Source organism: Neolamprologus brichardi, chromosome 13 (assembly GCF_056152115.1).
Source record: "Neolamprologus brichardi isolate AB-2024 chromosome 13, ASM5615211v1, whole genome shotgun sequence".
NCBI lineage: Eukaryota > Metazoa > Chordata > Actinopteri > Cichliformes > Cichlidae > Neolamprologus > Neolamprologus brichardi.
The window spans coordinates 6,820,492-6,839,041 of NC_142116.1; the positions used below are offsets into that span (position 1 = coordinate 6,820,492).

Here is an 18,550-nt window from a genome sequence, read left to right on the forward strand (position 1 = left end):
AAAAACCCAAAAAAAAAAAAAATAGAAAAGGACAAAAAGCTGATAGCGTTGTTTTTATTTTTAACAAAAACAAACAAAACAATACAGGTCGAATGTTACACACTAATGTTAAAAGTAATATGTAATTCACTGACATTTTATTAGGTACACCTGTTCAAGGCAAAAATTTAATAATTTATATTTGATATATATGGCAGGAGCTCTGCGCTGTGACGTGCTGAAGTTCAAACGGGGAATCAGAACGGGGAAGGTGATTTAAGATTTGACTTTTAAGGTGGCATGGTCCCACTAATTGCTGATCTACCGGGATTTTCCCACACAACTATCTCTAGGGTTTGCAGAGAAAATATCCAGTGAGCCACAGTTTTCTTTAATGATACCAGAGGTCAGAGAAGCTGGAAACAAGAAGTCAACAGCCACTCAAATGACCACGTGTTATAACCCAGTTTTGCAGACTAACATTACGTCAGTCATAACTAGGGATGGGTATCGAAAACCGGTTCTTGTTGAGAACCGGTTCCCACTGTTTCAATTCCTTGGAATTGTTTGCCATTTTTGCAAACGATTCCCTTATCGATTCCAGTCGCCCCGAATGACGTCACCACGTTGCGGAGCGTCATTTACCTGGCAGGAAACATGGTGGCTCAAACGCTCAAAACTTTGGTTCTACTTTACGAGAACGGATGACAACAGGGCAACTTGCAATACTTGCAAAGTAGATATTTCATTTAAGGGAGGAAACACTACGAATATGCAAAAGCATTTGCTCACAAAACACGCGATGACCTTAAATGAATGTCGTGTTTTTAATTCCGCTCCGGACTCGTGAATCTCAACCCAGCAGCAGCGGTAACGTTTGCACGTCCTCTCCCGTTAATGCGGCAGGTAAATAATCAACTAACAGTGCACATTATGTTAGCGCGATCTGCCTTATTACAAAACCTGCCATTACTGTGCATTTAGGTGACCATGATGAGACAGACAGAGTCTGGCTCAGATGCTGGCAGTTCTCGCTGCAGTCTACCGTAGCGTCTCCTTTCAGGCCAGGATAGACGAATGTCACCGTGCAGTGACTAAGTTTGTGGTCAAAGGTTTGCACCCATTTGCCACAGCAGATGATTTTCAGTAAGTGAATGTGTTTAATTGTAGGCAGGGACATTACTGGATATTCTTGTGTAATTGCTACTGAATAATTTATGTTATACTTTGTTATTGCTACAGAAGAATATTTATTTTATTATTTTACATTTACAATTTTTTTTCCTGGGGACCCTGTGACGCCCCATTGAAGAACTGTAGGCTGTGGATCTCTTAAGATCTCACTGTTGGGTTTGTAAGGCCATGTTACTCCTAAATTTCTATCTTGTTCAAAGAGAAGATATAAAACAAAGTTCTAAGCTAATCGAACTTAATGTTCTCCTTTTTTTTAAAAAAAGAATCGATAAGAGAATCGATAAAGAATCGAATCGTTAAACAGAATCGAAAATGGAATCGGAATCGTGAAAATCTTATCAATACCCATCCCTAGTCATAACACACACACACACATACACACACGGGCAGAAGATCACACCGGGTGCCACTCTTGTCATCTAAAAACAAGAAACTGAGCTACAATTCACACAGACTCTCTTGGACAACAGAAAATTGGAAAAACGCTACCCAGTTGAGTCTCGACTTCTGTTGTATTGTTCCTGACCATGTCCATCCCTTTATTACCACTGTGAGACCATCTTTGAATGGCCTTCCAGCAGCATAACGTGCCCCAAAGCTCAAATCATATCATATTAGCTTCTTGAACATGACAAGTAGTTTAATAAACTCAAACGACCTCCAGAGACCAGATCTCAGTCCAGCAGAGCACCTTTGGGATGTCGTGAAACGGGAAACTCGCATCATGAAATAAAGAAATTTGTAGTAACTGTGATGCTGTCATGTGTCAATTCGGACAAAAATCCGAAATCTGATGAAAAAAAAGGATCCAACTCAGTACTAGCGAGGTCTACCTAATAAAGTAAACTAATTGTATTTAAAAAGGTCTTGGGACGTTTTTGGAAAAATGTGGAAAATTTGGATCTTACAGAAAGTCCATCAGAACAGTATGTTGCGCTTTTTGAACTGCTGCAAAATTTTTGTCTAAAATTGTACAAGAGGAGTGGTCTGTTGCACGTTGGGCTTCTCTGACTTAGTTTATTTGTACGACAAGGAAATGCAATCACACATAATTTGAAGTCTGCCACTAATTATTTAAGCAGACAACACATAATAAATAGTCTAAGAAATATTTACATGTATTTATATAAACACACTACATTTTGGTTTTGGTTCTGTTTGCTCATTTATGGAAAATTGTAACAAACTTATTACTGAACAAAAAGAGAGAAATTTCCAAACACATCGGATCCGTGTTTCTCTCAGTACACAGATGTTTTACTCGTTGTTGCACACACATGTTTCAGATAAGCCGTCACCAGTGTGAAGTGATATTCCTATGAGCGGTGCCACGGCTTTATAAACATTACTGCATGCATAAACACTGCTCGCTACTTTAACATTGTTATGACATCCAGAAGCCACAGACGTTACGGTATGAACTCTTCTGACTTATACCCTAACTGCACTTTACGTCTCAGAACACATAAGAAACAGTCACACGTAACTCAAGGTTCAATGTGTAGTCTTTCAAAGAGGTAATCTTCTTCATACAGGAAAACTATTCATGCAGTATAAGCACAGTTGGAACGTGTCTCCGGCCAATCAGACTCTTGAAACAAACCCACCCCCTCTATGAAGTCCAGGTATGACAGACGACACAGGCGGGTTTGTGAGGACGCCCAGCCTCCAGCTAAATGTTTCTCTGAGTTAGAAGATCTGGGATCAAACAACGCTTGAAGGGTTTATGAGTAACCATGGTGAGAGAACAGAGCCACGGCAACGTTTGGGAAGAGTAACCATGGCAAGACTGTAACCATGGTGAAGTTTAGCCCGTATCCAGAGCAAGGGCAGGGCGGTCTGCTGGAAAGAGCCCAAAGTGTTCCTGGCAGTTCAAAATCAGGTTCCCATGGGTAGCAGTACTGCATGCATGACACGAATATTCTCAAAACAAAAGCAGAAAGGTCAAAGATCGGCGACAAGTTCATGATTGTGCATGCAGGTTGGAAGACAGGAAGAACCAGAGTCAGGAAAAAGTTAGTCTGAATGTGCAGATTCATACTGTATTCCTCATTTCCGACAGCTAGCACCATCTAGTATGTCTGTGTGTGTCTGTGTGTGTGTCTGTGTGTGTGTCTGTGTATTCACTCCAAACACTAATAAACTAAATCCCAGTTTGCAGCAACAAGGTAACACTCATACAGTAAACCTATAAAAGCATAAAGGCAGGTAGTGTGAGCAATTACTTCTCATGCATGAGTCACTCTCTGTGTCTCTGTTTATATGTGTAAAACCAAGCAGCAACTATCAGGGCTGAAAAATAAAGTGAGCAAGGCCAAAAACCGCAGTTCCTCTAGTGGACATTTAAAGGCCAGCTCTGATAGCGAGCCAATCCCCAAAGACATGTTAAAAACATACAAGTTTAATTATAAAATGATAACAGCCTATACAGGGCTTAGTTTATACCGCATAAAGGTTGGGTGTATGGTCCCATTGACTGACAGGTGGATGCTGACATGGGTAAATGTAGTCTCCAAGGCCTCACCTCTATTATTGGGTCTCCAAATGCGGCATTTGGGAAAACCTGACAAATTATCTGGCTTATTGTTAAATCTACCAGTCCAGTCACCTTTAACACTGCAATAGTACTGACTTAGAGTTGGTAATTACTTAAAAAGATGTTGTGCTTTAAAAAATATGCAATAAAAGACAAAATATACATGATTGTAATAGTTCTCTCCGTGAGACCTGTTACAGCTGTGAAGTATAGGGAATCACATTTATCATTCATGAGGATTTAAGCCACACGGATAAACTAATAATATTTGTGGACACACAGTTAAGCTCACAGAAATGATGCATGCAGACAGATAGAGGTGCACTGGGGGAGGGATCTCATCTACAGCGTTACAGCTGTTTAAAAGCCCCACATGGATGTCCAGGGCACCTGTAAACAGACCATCCCCAGAGACACCACAGCATTCCTCCGCATTAGGCTACTAGCATTACTGGCCAAGAAACATATTGGACTCAGTTAGGTGTTTAGGTCGTTGATGGGTTTCTCCGTTACTATTTGTGGATCTGTTGTCAGTTACGCAGGCGACACAAACAGAAGGATAAACAGACATTCAGATGTGTGGAGTTTACAACAGCTAAGCTGTTTACTTCGTAGAACCATGAAAACCTTCCAGCTGCCTTCCAAGTAATTTATTGCATTGCCTTTTGTCTCCCAACCCTCCAGCTAGCAAAAGTGCAATCATCCTGATTTGGCACGAGGTTTTATGATAGGGACGAGGTGAAACAGAGAGCCCTGGTTTCTTGAGCTGTTCACCCATCATGCCCCAGGAGGATGCTGGCAGTGATTCAAGGTAAATCAAACGATCAGCTCAATACGGTCACATTTTTACATTTTCTGAGGATTTCTTCAACAGCTGCTTTCCGATAATTTATTGCGAGACATTTGTTGTTGGTGTCACAGTACAATTTGGCTGCAACTAGAGCAGCTGAACACAGTTTTGCTATGGGCCAGTTGGGATCCCATGAATGGCTGGAAATATGTTGTGCATGAACACAGTTTGATAAATAAAAAACTAAAAATATCGTGGATATCATTTAGCAATGATTTAGTCCACATAAAGGCCTCAAAGTTACACCATTTAGTCAGTGCGGGTAACTAAATACACAAAAACCAACAAATCAAACTAAGTCTGCAGCTGGCTACGATTTGGGCCTTTGCCAGTTTTAATTGACAAAGGTCTCATGTGTCTTTGAGTTTTGACACATGAGACTAGAGCAATGCTACTTTATAGCTCAGTCACACTAGAATAAAAATAGGATATCAACCTCCTTGGAGAAAAGCTGCCCAGTGATTGCACTGAATATTTTTGCTTTAAGATACCAGAGGCTGAGTGTGCAACACCCTTTACTTTTGGATGGTAACTTTCAATCGACAAAGGATTGAAAAACAAGAAAGACAAGAAAACTCGCAGCGTGCCTTGAGTGCCGGTGATGTCTTTACTTGACTGTGATAGGTCAAAACGCCGGCTGTGGTGCTAATGTGAGGGTTAGATGTTCAACTCCCACAGTGACCACTCACAAAACACATGCCGTTTCAATGAACCCTGCAAAGGTTTAAAGAGCAGCCTCAGTTGCTGCACAGTATGTATTTGCTCATGTCATGGAGCAGTGAGTGCCTGTGTTGACCTTTAAAAAAGGGAGGCCTGACCTAGAATCAAAAAACTAGGAGCGGAAAAAGCACAGCAAAACGGAAAACTGGGGTTCTCCCTTGTAAAGCCATTGAACTGAGTTTACTGCTCACTGCGGTTTTCCACTAGGGAAAATTTCCACAGTCATCTCCCTGACAATGCTGCTCTAGCACAACCCAGAACAACAAACTGTGAGTCAGCTGTGGATCCAACTATGTGTGTGTGTGTTTAAGACATGAAAAATGTGCGCTCTATGCTCATAAATGTGTGTGCGTGCATGTGCATGTTTGTGCGTCTGTGAACGTGCATGTAAGGAGTCTTTCCGACATCTGCATTCCTCTGTGAAGTGGGCTGGGACAGGGACCAGAGTGGAATGCCCCTTTGGGGAATAAACAGGAGATACATACAGATAGAGGAAGTCCTCCACTGTCGGTTGTTACTGGAGAAAGTGTGTGTGCAGTTAGAGTTATGTGTCTTCTATGCTGAAGATGCAGGGTGGAGTGAAGGGTTTTTCCTACAGCTGACTATGTGGACTTGACTCAAAACACATCTCAGCATCCACTGATCTAGTAACGCATCAAGCAATGTGGTTACTGTCATGTTCAATAAGTCCAAAGCACCAGATCTGTGTGTTCTCAGTGCATGACCCTGTGTGGATAAAAATATCCTCACTGTTTATGCTGCTTTGTGGAAACACATTCCTTTTGTTTCTTTTTGGCATCTTTTCAAAAGAATCATTCTAAGCGTGTCAGAAAATATATACAGATAAACTGACCAATCAAAGTACCTTTAAAATTTCACTATTTCTCTTGCAACCCCTATTATGTTTCTATAATTCTCTTCAGCAGAAATCAGCTGAACAGTAAAAACATTATTAAGCTACAACATGTTGCCGGTTCTTTGGTGATTTTTAAAAGTTCTTTAGTTTTGGGGGTTTTTTTGCTGGTTTTATATCTATAAGATGCTTTAGGTGACATGCGGGTTATGAGGCTGCATTAGCCAACTTATTAGCTCAGAAAGGGGTCAACTTAGAGAGCCAACATTTATAGAAAAGTCTGAATCAGTGTTGAATGATACATTACATTTCTGTAACCAACCACTGTCAGTCCAGCATATGAATGCCAGATAATAACTGTGTAGCAAAACACAGTCAAAAAAAGAGCTTCATGGATTCCCCAAATCCATAACAGTGACTATATTCATCATGCATGAGCATGAAGGGTATTAAGGTATTATCTGTCTGTGTTTTGAGGGTGAGTCTTGGTTTATGAAGCCAGATTAACAGTACTAGAACTTACAGGCAGCAACCAACACATTTAATTATTATCCAACCATGAATCAGATTCTTTAAACACATCAACAAATTAAATAGAAATATTATAAATAATTTTCATGAATTTGACAACCTCTAAAAAAGTGACAGACATGAGAAAAAAGTGCAAAAAAAAATTTCCTTTGAAATTGAGGAAGACTTAAAAAATAAACATGACATTTTGAGTATTGAGGTGGAATTTAACAAATAATTCGGCAGATTTGAATTTGAGCTTACTTTTTATTACAATTATTATTCTAGCACCATGAAAACATTTCTGTTTTTTCACCATGCTGCAGTATTATTTGGCCTGTATGTGCTATTGGCTATGAAATAAAACGATATAAAGCTTTCATGAGGTGTTGTAAACGCATAAATGCAAAAAATATGGGTCATTTTAACCCACCGCTTTGTGCTTGCTAGGCAGCATGATGGTGTTATGATACATCATGTGTACTTCAGCTTTTTTGGGTATAACTGAGACGTTGCTGTCATGGAATTAAAGCTACAGCATGCTCTCATAATGTGCTGCAGGTGCATAATTGCAAAAATAAGGTCATTTGATCCCATTACTATGTGGTTGCCAGGCAAACTGATGGTGTCCTAATAAATCATGAGCTTTTGTGGGTATAAATGATTATGTTGCTGTAGTGAAATAGAAACGATACAATGCTTTTACAAGGTATAGCTGCATAAATGCTAAAAAAAAAGAGGTCACATTAGGCTGCTGTTAGGTGGTTGCTAGGCAATGTGACAATGTCATCATATCTGATATAGATAAGAACCTTTCTGGGCCTAAGATGTACCTGTGTGTCAAGTTTGGTTGCTCAACTCCTGTGGGAGGAGTCGGCTGCCCAGACTCAAACACTTACTAATACAGTAAGAAGGTTAACAGACAAAAATAACTGCATAAAAATAATACAAATTCAAAAATGTGTGTTCTGGATGTGAGGCTGAGTATCTGTCATCTGCTTACCCTAGCACAATGAGCTCTCCATACTTCACTGGCACTTTGGTGGAGGCGGTGGTGGAGATGTTTTCCTGCTCCGGGGAGTACATTGGGCACGGTTGATTGAGGTCTGGAGGAATTGGAGGCAAGGAACGATGGGTGAGATGCAACGGGGTCACGGGAGGAAGGAAGGGGCAACGAGGGGAAGGGAGGGGGTTGGTGCTGATCGAATGGAGCACTGGGGAGAATAAGGAGAAGAAGGAAGGGGAAGGGTCAGCTGAGCCTCAGCTCCACCCTGTCATGCTTCATGGGTCCGTCTCTTGTAGCTCCACTTGTTCTACACTGAAAAGTGACAAAGACACAAAGATTAGTGTGTTTACTCACAGACAGTCCTGGTATCAGATCATTTAGATACACACTTTTCTTTTTTCCGCAGTTTACTTTACTATTTTCACCTCAGGCTGAGAAGTAAAACCTTAAAGACTTTACAAAGTTGGGCATCCTTTCATCTTCACTTATAGAATAAACTACGAGTTTAAGATTTTAACAAGCCCTCAATCATGAGGCTGTCCTTTATAGGGGCTCCACATGTGTAAGTCCTTTAATGCCACTTTAAATGAAGATGAATGAAATGACATTAAGACCAAATCTTTGTGTACGGGGATCAAAATTATAGGCGGCTGCAGCCACAAAACTTTGTAAATAAGACTTATAAATTAACCCCATAAAAGATGGTAATTAAAACAACAGAAGAAGCAGAAATGAAATAAACTGATAATTATAAATGAGACCAGAACCGATGACAGATGGAGATAGATGGAAATGATTTGGTAAGTTTTTCCTGAATCTTCACCAGTGCTGGTGTCGACCAAAAGAATATCCAGGCAGTCTGTTCCAGATTACACGAGGGGTCGAGCTGGTTCACAGTTTACAAGCATGTCTGAGCGATATTACGGTCCCAGATGTTGCAGGGCCTTACTAACATCCACTAAAATAAAATCAATTCTAAATTTAACGCAAAGCCAAAGTAATGACCTCAGAACAGGTGTCATATGGTTATATTTTCTTCTTCTTTTTAAACTGCGGAATGTCTGAAGTCAATTAAGATGCTCTTTTGATATTCTTTCGAATATCACGGCCATATTGTGACCGTAATCAGTCCGTGTGGTCTGATTATGGTCACAATAGACAACCTTAAACTTCCGCAGATTAAATAAATAAAGGCAAATGTCTACACCTTCACATGTCTGGATGGGAAATCTTTCTGCTGACTTATCTGGGTGCCTGCGTAAAGCGCTTTGAGTCATTTTCTGAAGTCAGCATTTACACACAACTTTCTAAATACACAGGAAATCAAAGAAAGGAGAAGAGAAAGAGAGTGTGTGTGAGAAAAGAAGGCATGAGAAAAATGGAGAGGATGGACTTCCTGTTACTTTAAATTTAACTCACGACCTTTCTTGTGTAAGTCCCCCTCTCTTCCAATTACAAGGTAAAAAAACAAAAATCAAACAGCATGCACATCTTTCCAAATAAGAATATTATCACTTCAATTCCAGGCAACCCTCCACATATGAAGCAGAATATTCCCAGAGTGCCTATTTGCTTAGAGAGTGCATGAATTAAGTATAGGAAGTAAAGTGTTTTGATGAAGAGTGGGGGTAGGTTTGTTGTTTCTCAGTACTCTTAGCGAGGCTAATACAATCCCAAAAGACTGAGCGTTAGGTTCACGCAGAGGCCTTTCAAATAAATATTTAAGGCACAATGCCCTATTTAGTTTGAACTAAAGGCAACAGTTATATGAGCGCTTGTGGAGCATCAGAGTACACCATTTAAAATCAAATCGAGCCCGAATCCAAGGACGTGGCTTGTAGATGATAATTAAACAACTCACAAAATCTTCCTTTAATAGACTAGACTTGTTTTAGGACCAAAGTTAGAAGAGATTCATCTTTGCATAAGACTAAAACACCAGAGGCATCAGGACCACTGGCCTCTGTCCAGAAAATAAAGCTTGTTCCAGGGGTTGGTTTTCTTTAATCTGAGATCAACTGGCCACTAAATTGCTATCGAAGATTTTTGTTATTACAGATGTGTCTGACCTGACTGCAAGCCCTCAACTTGTGGTTAGAATTACTTACTTAGTGATTATTAGTTTGTTAAATAAAGTCTGAATTTGTAGCACCAAAACCACTAATAACAGGTGTCCTACGCAGCATGGCATAGGTGAGCGCCTAAGCCATGCTGCAGTTAAACTGCCGTCCTGCAGAAATTACCTATTTGAGCAGAAATTTCTCAATTTCTGTTTCAGATGTGTGAGGTTTCAACTGGAATCTAAATGCAAGTAGTTAATATGAACAACAGATCTGCTACAGACAGCAAAATCTTTGTGATTTTCGCAGAGTTGTCACAGTCAATCATCATATTCTCACAAATGTAAGATTGCCACCTTGAGCCATGCAATCACAAACTGACAGCAGAGCCACTTTGCCACACCAAAGTGGCTTTGAAGACAGCAGCTGACTATGAATGTTTGCAGACCTGGTTTCCATCTCTTAAGCAATCATCTCAAAGGCAACAAAACTGCACACTCACGCCACACGGTCGTAAAACCTCTGCTTGTGCCGCGCTCTCCAATTACTCCAAGTCCCCATACCACCAGCATCAGTAGCCTTCTATAGGCAAGCTGGCCATTAAAACACTTTTACACTGTACATTTCTCAGATGTGTTTAACTCGCTTGCCATCCTAACAGAACGAATTATCACAGTAACAAGTGTCAAATGTATTGTGAATGAGGTTTTCTTACCTCTGGAACAGAATCTGGAAGTTCAGAGGAAAGCTTTTTATGGAAAGGCATCTCTCATCAAACTATTCCAGAAATGAAAAAGCTACTTCCCAAAATATATATTAAAAAAATTTGTTCTGCTGTTAAGAACAGTGCACACACGAAATAGAACGCACAGTACCATGCTGTGCAGAACAAAGTCTGATATGATTTGTTGCCCTCACTTTTAGAAGTCTGCTGATTACGCCTACAGCTCATATGCTCAGTGGGTTACTAGGAGGAAGATGCCTCTGTGCGCTAAATGGTAGATGCATACACATAAACAGTTCCCACACAGAAACAGGAAGTCAGAGTGTTTATACCACCACAAGCGCCGCTTTCAGGCCGATCAGTTGTGACAAGCTGTGGGTATCAGTGGTGCACCCAACTCTCATTTTTTCTACTGCTTCGACGTGTCATGTGCAAATTAAGCTCGCAGTAGCTCAAAACGTTACCTGGAGACGAGTAAATATTACAGCAGCGAGCATGGGGAAACACTGCATTGTGGTTTACACTTGAGTGGCAGTTTCTAGAGGTGAGAACACATTTACATAATTTAGTTCACTGGTGAAGAAAGGCTTTCCCAGGTTCAGCTTTGGGCAGCTTTTAATGACCCAGAAACCTACTTCTTGGTCTTGCTGACAGTAATCGGATCTCTCGTGATAACATGAGAAAAAATAACATGAGGGAGGAGTTGTTTTTTAAGTACTCAGATGAGGGCATCACAACCAAGATTTTTAGGAGCTAGACGCTTTACATGCTAAATGCTCATGCAGTCATAAACTGCTATACAAAAAGATCCATGCAGCCACAGTGATATTACTCACTGGTTTTGGACCACGTTCTCTATTATTTTTTGGAGCCAGAGGTGACCATATTTAGATGCCTGACCTTTGTCATACCTTTGTCATGACACCTATTCATCAGATAGATAAACTCTAGTATCCAAGTGGATGAGCTCAACCTGTGAGCTTTTTAAAGCTCTAAAGTTGGGTATTTTAAAAAGAGTGTCTATGGGGAATGACAGTAGACAGCAAAATATGGATGCAGTTACCATGATGTTCCCCACAAAACCTCAAAATCTGCTTTTTCTGCCACCATCTTGGCGTTGTGAAACCAGATGTGACAAGAATGAGGGGGACTATGTTGGTTAATGGTGGTGGTTAACAACTTGTGACTGACAGGCAACTGGGAAATCCTCCTTTTTGAAACTTCAATATGACTGGAAATGAGTGATGTCATGGCCCAGGACTGCTTTGCCATTGCCCCTTTTTGCAACCACAGACATCACTTCTTTGTGGCCAATAAAAAGAGCTTGAGTTTAACTCATGTCTTGTCTTTTTCAAACTAAAAAACAAAAATTAAGTCCACCCCAAGGATCGGGTCCCCCGACACAAACAGAGTAACATAGTGTACGCTGTTAAGTGCCAGGAGGATTGCCAGGATTTATACATCGGGGAAACCAAAAAACCTCTGGTGAAGCGGATGGCACAACACAGAAGAGCCACCTTGTCAGGCCAGGACTCTGCAGTCTATTTACACCTACAGACTAGTGGACGCTCTTTTAATGACGAGGATGTACACATCCTGGACAGGGAGGAACGCTGATTTGAGTGCGGAGTCAAGGAGGCCATTTAGGTGAAAAGGGAAAGACCATCTCTGAATCGAGGAGGGGGCCTAAGGGTACATCTTTCGCCATCTTGCAATGCTGTGATTGCAGCCATACCTCAACTCTCTTTGAATAGTACTCATGGCCATTGATCAGTGGTCTTTGATCAATGAGCTTTGATCAGTGGTTGTTGATCAATGGTCATGAGCATCTGCATATTAATGAGCAAGGAACTGCTCTCCCAGCCCATTGTTCCTTCAGCAGGCTGGTTTCAGTCATTATGTAAATTCACTGTTTATAAGATTGAGAAAACCTGCAGTCAGCTGAGACTGAAGAAGTCACTTGGATGAGTAACGAAACGTTTCTCCCACTGAAAACGCTACGTCCAGATGAACAGAATCAACTTTTTGGGATTTGAAAACTATTGTTACTAGACAACGACAACGCAGCTATATTCAGTGTTAGTACATCTGGTACCAAGCTGGGACTACACATTATTTGTATCTGATACAATGGTCACAGTGTCAGATTAGCTGATTATTGTATTTGACTGAGAACTTGGTAATAAAAAAGACAACTGGTGACGACTATGTGCTCACAGATCACTGTGGAAGATTCACAAAAATTCCAACGTGCAGTATCTGGCTCAGACTAGACAATATCAGATGATCAGGCAGGTCATTTCACCCCATCAGAAAGATTATGACTTACTTAGATTAGCCAAAACTGTTGTGGCATTGCTGACACTTGAAGAGCAGAGTTCAGCAGGTGCTGAGAAGAGCAGTGAATCCTCTCAGCTTATCCCGACACTAGACACTACTGTGAAACTAGATGCAGTCCACATGCTCCTCTTACAGAAGAGGTTAAACTCCCTAACCCCAAACCACGACTCTGAATTATCAGCACACGTGAAAACACACGTCTTACTGTACAAAAACACACACACACACGTGTGCACAATCAGCAGTGCTAAGCAAACTGTTGGCTGACTCACTGGGAATTGATTTTTTTCCAATGGATCTAGACATTGAAAACAAAGCAAAAACAGGTCAGGATGCTGTGGGTTTCATTACTGGAAGCGGCTCCAGGATGTTGATCTTTCTGTCTCAGCTCAGAAAAACCAGTAGCTGCCTCTTCAGGAACAAAAACTGCGCATTCTGGATTTTTCTTAAAACACGACCGAGGTAATGGTGAAAAAATGAGGTGGGATTTGCGGTGCTGGATGCACATTTATGGACTCAGCCATGTTCAAACAAAGCTACACTAAATGGACAGCAAAGTGGACCATAACGAACAAACACAATCATTTAATCTGAAAGTTATTTTTTGGCTAATAGATCAATCATTTGCTCTACAGACAAAAACTCTTCAAATCTAATATTTTGTCACTGCTGGCGTCTTCACATACACACTTTACATGTCTTTAAAAACAAGTGGGTGCTTTCACTCAAGAGAAAAACTGAGCAACGATAAAGAGTGCTGCGGATTAATTTTCTGGCAGCTCTTCTCTGCTTTAATTTGGTTTCAACAATTTGTTAATCTGCCCACATCATTTGCTTAAAGAATCATCTTTCTGAGGAAAATAAATGCTTTTTGTATTACGGACTAATAATATCCATAAACTGGAGGAGCTGAGGGGGAGCAAACTGTTTAAAAAGGACGTCCCCTGTACACATACGTTGCATACACTGCATGGGCGTGTATATAATTTTTTTAATGTGTGTCTGACTAAGCTCTCGGCCTCTGCAGCTCTTCATGACATAGAGCTCCGTGTGGCTGCATGCCAAGTGCTGCTTAGCGACCGAGACACAGTCCTACAACAATAGGGCCAGATCTCAGAAAGGCTGACTTTGCTGGCCGTGGTCACTGCTTGTAACGGCGAGCTGCTGACAGCGAGAGCAGAAGCTTCAAAATCAAAAGCCTTCTGAAAAGTTTACTTCATGAAGGCACCTGCTATTCTCACCGGCTTCCAAAAGAGCTCAACACATGATGAACACACACCAAATTTTTCATATTTGCATGCAGGATAGCAGCTGTACTTCTTCTTCTTAATGCATCGCCAACTTAGCAACAGTGCAACATGTCAAACTGTGCTATTTAGTGTATGCCAATGAGCAACGCAGAGCCGTGCCCAGTGAAACCGAGCTTGCATCAGCCCCCCACGCCACACACTTAACAGAGATCTCTGCAGGATTTGAATCCAGCACAATGCTTTCATGTTGAGTTAAAATGTGTGCAGTTCTTAAAAAGGGTTGTGTTATGGTAAGTTAAAGGCTGACACACTTTCAGGATCACAAAGCACAGCTTTGTTGAAACAAACAACATAACTACAGAGGCAGCGTGTTTCTCGGCTGGCAGGTCAGGAACCCGAAATGGGTCAGAAAATAGAGCTAACAGGGTCGTTCCTGGTTCAGGAACTGCTATTGCTGACCACCTGGTAAATAAAACTGTCTATTAGATAGAGTAAATGGTCCCCAGTTTAATGGAATGGTTTAGGAAAATAATTTTATTACAGTTCCAATGATGTTTCTTTGGCTCTGTATGCAGGAAATCCCTTAACTACTCCGCAAAGTCTAGTGCACGACTGAGTGAGAAGGCAGGTCCTGATATGCATGAGCTGCTGGCCTAAGGCCTTCAGCTTGGCTCATGTGAAAACACCTCCCAAAACGGACACTTATCTACATATTAGGGACATTTTTAAGTGATTTAAATTCCTACTTTGGTGCCACAATTCCTACAAGCAGCTCTAATGAAATCCCAACAGAGACAGACTTCAATATAGAAGCTAAAAGTGCAGTGTTATTCTATTAACTTTATCTAATGTAAAAACCCAAATGAAGTTATTGTTTGAGCGTATGTTTTAGGTGGAGGTCCTGCCTATACATTAGCAAGATTTGTCAAGAAAAGATGCTCAAGAGGACAGAGAAAGACTAAAGAAGGACTTTGGACACCTAAGATTGATTAGGAAGGAAAGAAAACCAGGACCTCCTACAGTGCAGCATCTTCATTACTGGAAAGCGGTAATGAAATCCTCCTGGCAAAGTGGGTCATCCGATCAATAAATAATCACAGATGTCTGGTACAGAGTCAAAGGGGATGGCATGTTTTAGCCCCTTTGGACTAGATGAGGTATTTAATATGAAATACCTGTTGCTTTGTGAAAAGATAACCTGGACTTTGTCGTGTTTTTAGTGTGAAGTTGTACAGAATTAGAGAGGAGATCTTTAAATTCCAGTTTTAGCAAATTCATTTTTTTTTACTTCCCCTTTATCTTAATAGCAAAGATGAAAGCTGCATTTGATGCTACTATAATCCAACACAGTTTATGGCGATGCTAAATTTTTAAATAACTGAGTTTCTGAAATAAAATCCACCTCATATTATTGTTCTTCAAAAGTCACAAACACACAAACTGCCCGGGTATTCTGCCTGCTTGCTTAACAGTAAATATAATCCAATGCAGGCTGAAAATAGGTAACTGTTGGTTTGTTAGTTTGGGCTTCTGTGTAAAAACGAGAATTCTACGTGAGGAAAGAAATAAGCTCATCTCATCACTTGTGGCTCCTGTGATCTTAATCAAAGCTCTTTGTGATGAAGGTCATCATATGCCTAATCATCCCAGTATTACTGGCTCTCACCACATCCTCAAACGCTGAGGCTTTTAGGCATCTCACACCTTTCATGTTTCCTATGAATGGCGTGCAAGCGAGGAGCTTTGAGCTCCCCAGCTGTTTCGTGCTGAGCAGCAGAATCACGTGCGCTTTAAAAGCTCGCAGCTTTTTAAAAAACAGAATCTCTCCCTCCGCCATCGGGCCGAGAAACAGCGACATGACGGGGGCTTTAACTTCTTTCCATCATGTGTGCATAAAATCAGAAATTCTAATGCACCGCGCTAGTGTGAACTGAATTTTCCTGCATCTCGAGCCCAGAGCTCACTTTACAGAAAGGTGCTAAGTTCAAGACAACAGTGCCAAAGTCAACTCTGCATTCAAAGAACCCAGAGTCACATCTGCAGTCAGAAAAATAGACACATAACATGATGTGCACTACTGTACTGTCAGTCGGTGGAGTATGGTTAGAGAAACTGCTGAATCTGCACACAAGCAGCTGGAAACAAATACGACAGGGTAGGGAGAGGTGAGACGTCTTCTTAAATGCAAACGTCGCTGCTCAAGCAAAATATCCAAAAGTCTTCATTTTAGTGCTTAAAAGGATTGATCAATCAGTTATTTATGATTGCCCCTTAACTCTGAGCAGGAGGGCTGTGCGATATGACCAAAATCTTATATTCTGATATAAGAATTCTATCGTCCCGATAACGATATAAATCACAAAAATTTAACATTTTCTGTAAATTCTGTGAATCTCAGGCAGCTCGACTTGCGGGAAGTGTTTCCAGCTGTGTGTCATGTAGCTGGAGTCGAGTGTTTTAACCGATGCATGAAACCACACATTTTTAGACATAAGTTGTAACGTCCGCCGTTTTCTTTGTGAGTATTTATTACACGGCGTTCTGCAGGGAAAAGCCTGTTCTAACGTTTGAGTCTAAGGTTTATTTTTTAGCACCTGGCCGCTCTTTTTTACTTCTCATCCGTAAATAATCTGCTCTTTCACGTGATTCAGTTTATTTTGAAAAGTCTCAACAGGATCTTGAGCTTTATTGTGAAAGGTTTATGTGGAACATAAGCAAGTGGACACGCGATGGTGTTACCGTCGTTGTTGCTAACGACAACGCATAAACGTCCGTAGTGTGGTTATATAAAATATAAGAGAAAGAGAGAAGTTTAACAAATTAATATAGCCACTACACTGACCATCAAAACGATGAAAAAATATTGCCGTAAACAGTTTATTTTGCGACACCATGAAACAAACGATAGCGTAAAATGAAGCGATAGACGTTTTTATATCGTCATCCGATATATATCATTATATCGAACTGCCCTATTGAGCAGACTTATTTAGTCTACTTACTGCAATAGAGAGATGAAAAAAACTGTTGTAAACAGAGAACACGGCAATGTAGAGCAGCAAGAGAGATGCTCGATGGTGCTGAAGGACAGCCGTGCTGTGACAAACGTTTTAGCTCTAATTGCAATCTGTGCTGAAACCTTTTTATGTCACAGCTGAAAGCTCTTGAAACAGTGATGCTTACAAGTGAAATATGAGAAAACCACAGCAAACAAAAAACATCACGATATTCTGAGCTACTTCAGAGATACAGTGGGTGTTGTCCTACTTTCCAACTGAATTTACAAAAATACTTTATTGGTACAAGTGTTGGTTTATGGTAATGTCAGTAAGACACCTGCTCCCACCCACTATGCCTTCCTCCGACACTCAGGTCAGGTTAGTATTTCTAGGTACCAGCCTGAACATCAAAGATGGTTACAGTGCAGCAAAACCAAAGAGGGTTCCCATCAACCAAAAAATGGTCGAATGCATGAGCAGTTTTTTTTTTACTGTTTTTAAGATGCCTCTAAATTCTCATATAGAAATGATTTCTTTTACCTGCACAAGTAACCTTCTTTAGTACAGATTTAAGGATACCATCAAGATAGAGCACAGAGGAAGTTTATAAATATTCACTGTGCTTTTTCTAAAGTGAATTAAAATCTTTGTATCCTCATCCAGTGGATAATCATCTCACACCACCAAGAATGTGAAAAACAAAACTCTTTGTCCCCGTCACACTCCCAATCTGCCTAACTTGCGTTCTGCATGGAAACCAGGGTAAGCTTCTTGAGCTCAGCAGAGCAGCGAAAACAAATCTGAGTGCAGAAGCTCGTGGCCTTGAGGAATGACCTTCACAGAGAGGAGGTTATTGCTGCTGTGGTCAAAGCCCCTCGCTCATAGCTGCAAATTTGAAATGTAATTCCTGCTACTATCCAAAGTGCAGAAGCACATTTCTGTCATAACATTATTCACTCGAGTGAAGTGCAAATGTAAATTTTATATGTAACTACGGTGACGGCCTGCACCAGCCATCACGGGGCCTGAAATTCATATTTCCAAACCGAGGGGAATATTTGGCTTTAAATGCTTCCCGCAAAAGGGATTTATACACTTTAAGGGTGTTCCAGCACCCTATAAGGGAATAAGGCGGGCAACTTGGGCAAGACGAGTTTTGAGAAGTTTACTTGTAACCTGCAAGTGGAATTTCAGGTTCTACCATCTCCTCTCACTGATCTGTCAGTTATTTTCTATATGATGACATAATCATCGAGTTAATCTTATTGAGAGAAATAACATATTTCTTCAAAAATATTACTTTAAGGACAAGTTTATAAAGTGTTTTAACTCAGTCATTTTAAGTTGTCCTAAAATATGACAGAATAACAAAAATTGATACAAACGTTGTAAAATGAGAAACCTTTGCTGACACAATGGCAGCAATATTTTGTCTTAAGAAAGAAACTAAAGGAGCTTTAGTGTAGAACCTTCTTTTGTACTACAAAGCAGCCACTGTAGACTTCAAGGGTCGGGTTAAACATTTACAA

General features: G+C 40.6%; 1 protein-coding gene across 2 annotated transcripts in view; it reads right to left on the bottom strand.

Moving 5' to 3' along the window:
• The window catches only part of peli1b (pellino E3 ubiquitin protein ligase 1b), a 53,367-nt gene that overhangs the window by 17,851 nt on the left and 16,966 nt on the right, over window positions 1-18,550 (bottom strand). Inside the window, exons 1-2 of one of the 2 annotated variants that reach the window (XM_087850047.1) lie at window positions 17,025-17,327; window positions 7,646-7,960 (exon numbers count right to left, since the gene is read on the bottom strand). In XM_087850047.1, coding sequence (XP_087706173.1) covers window positions 7,646-7,728 — 83 coding nt within the window. In that variant the 5' untranslated portion in view covers window positions 7,729-7,960; window positions 17,025-17,327. Of the gene's footprint in view, window positions 1-7,645; window positions 7,961-17,024; window positions 17,328-18,550 lie in introns of those variants that run through there. The other variant, XM_006783537.3, reaches the window with a different exon arrangement.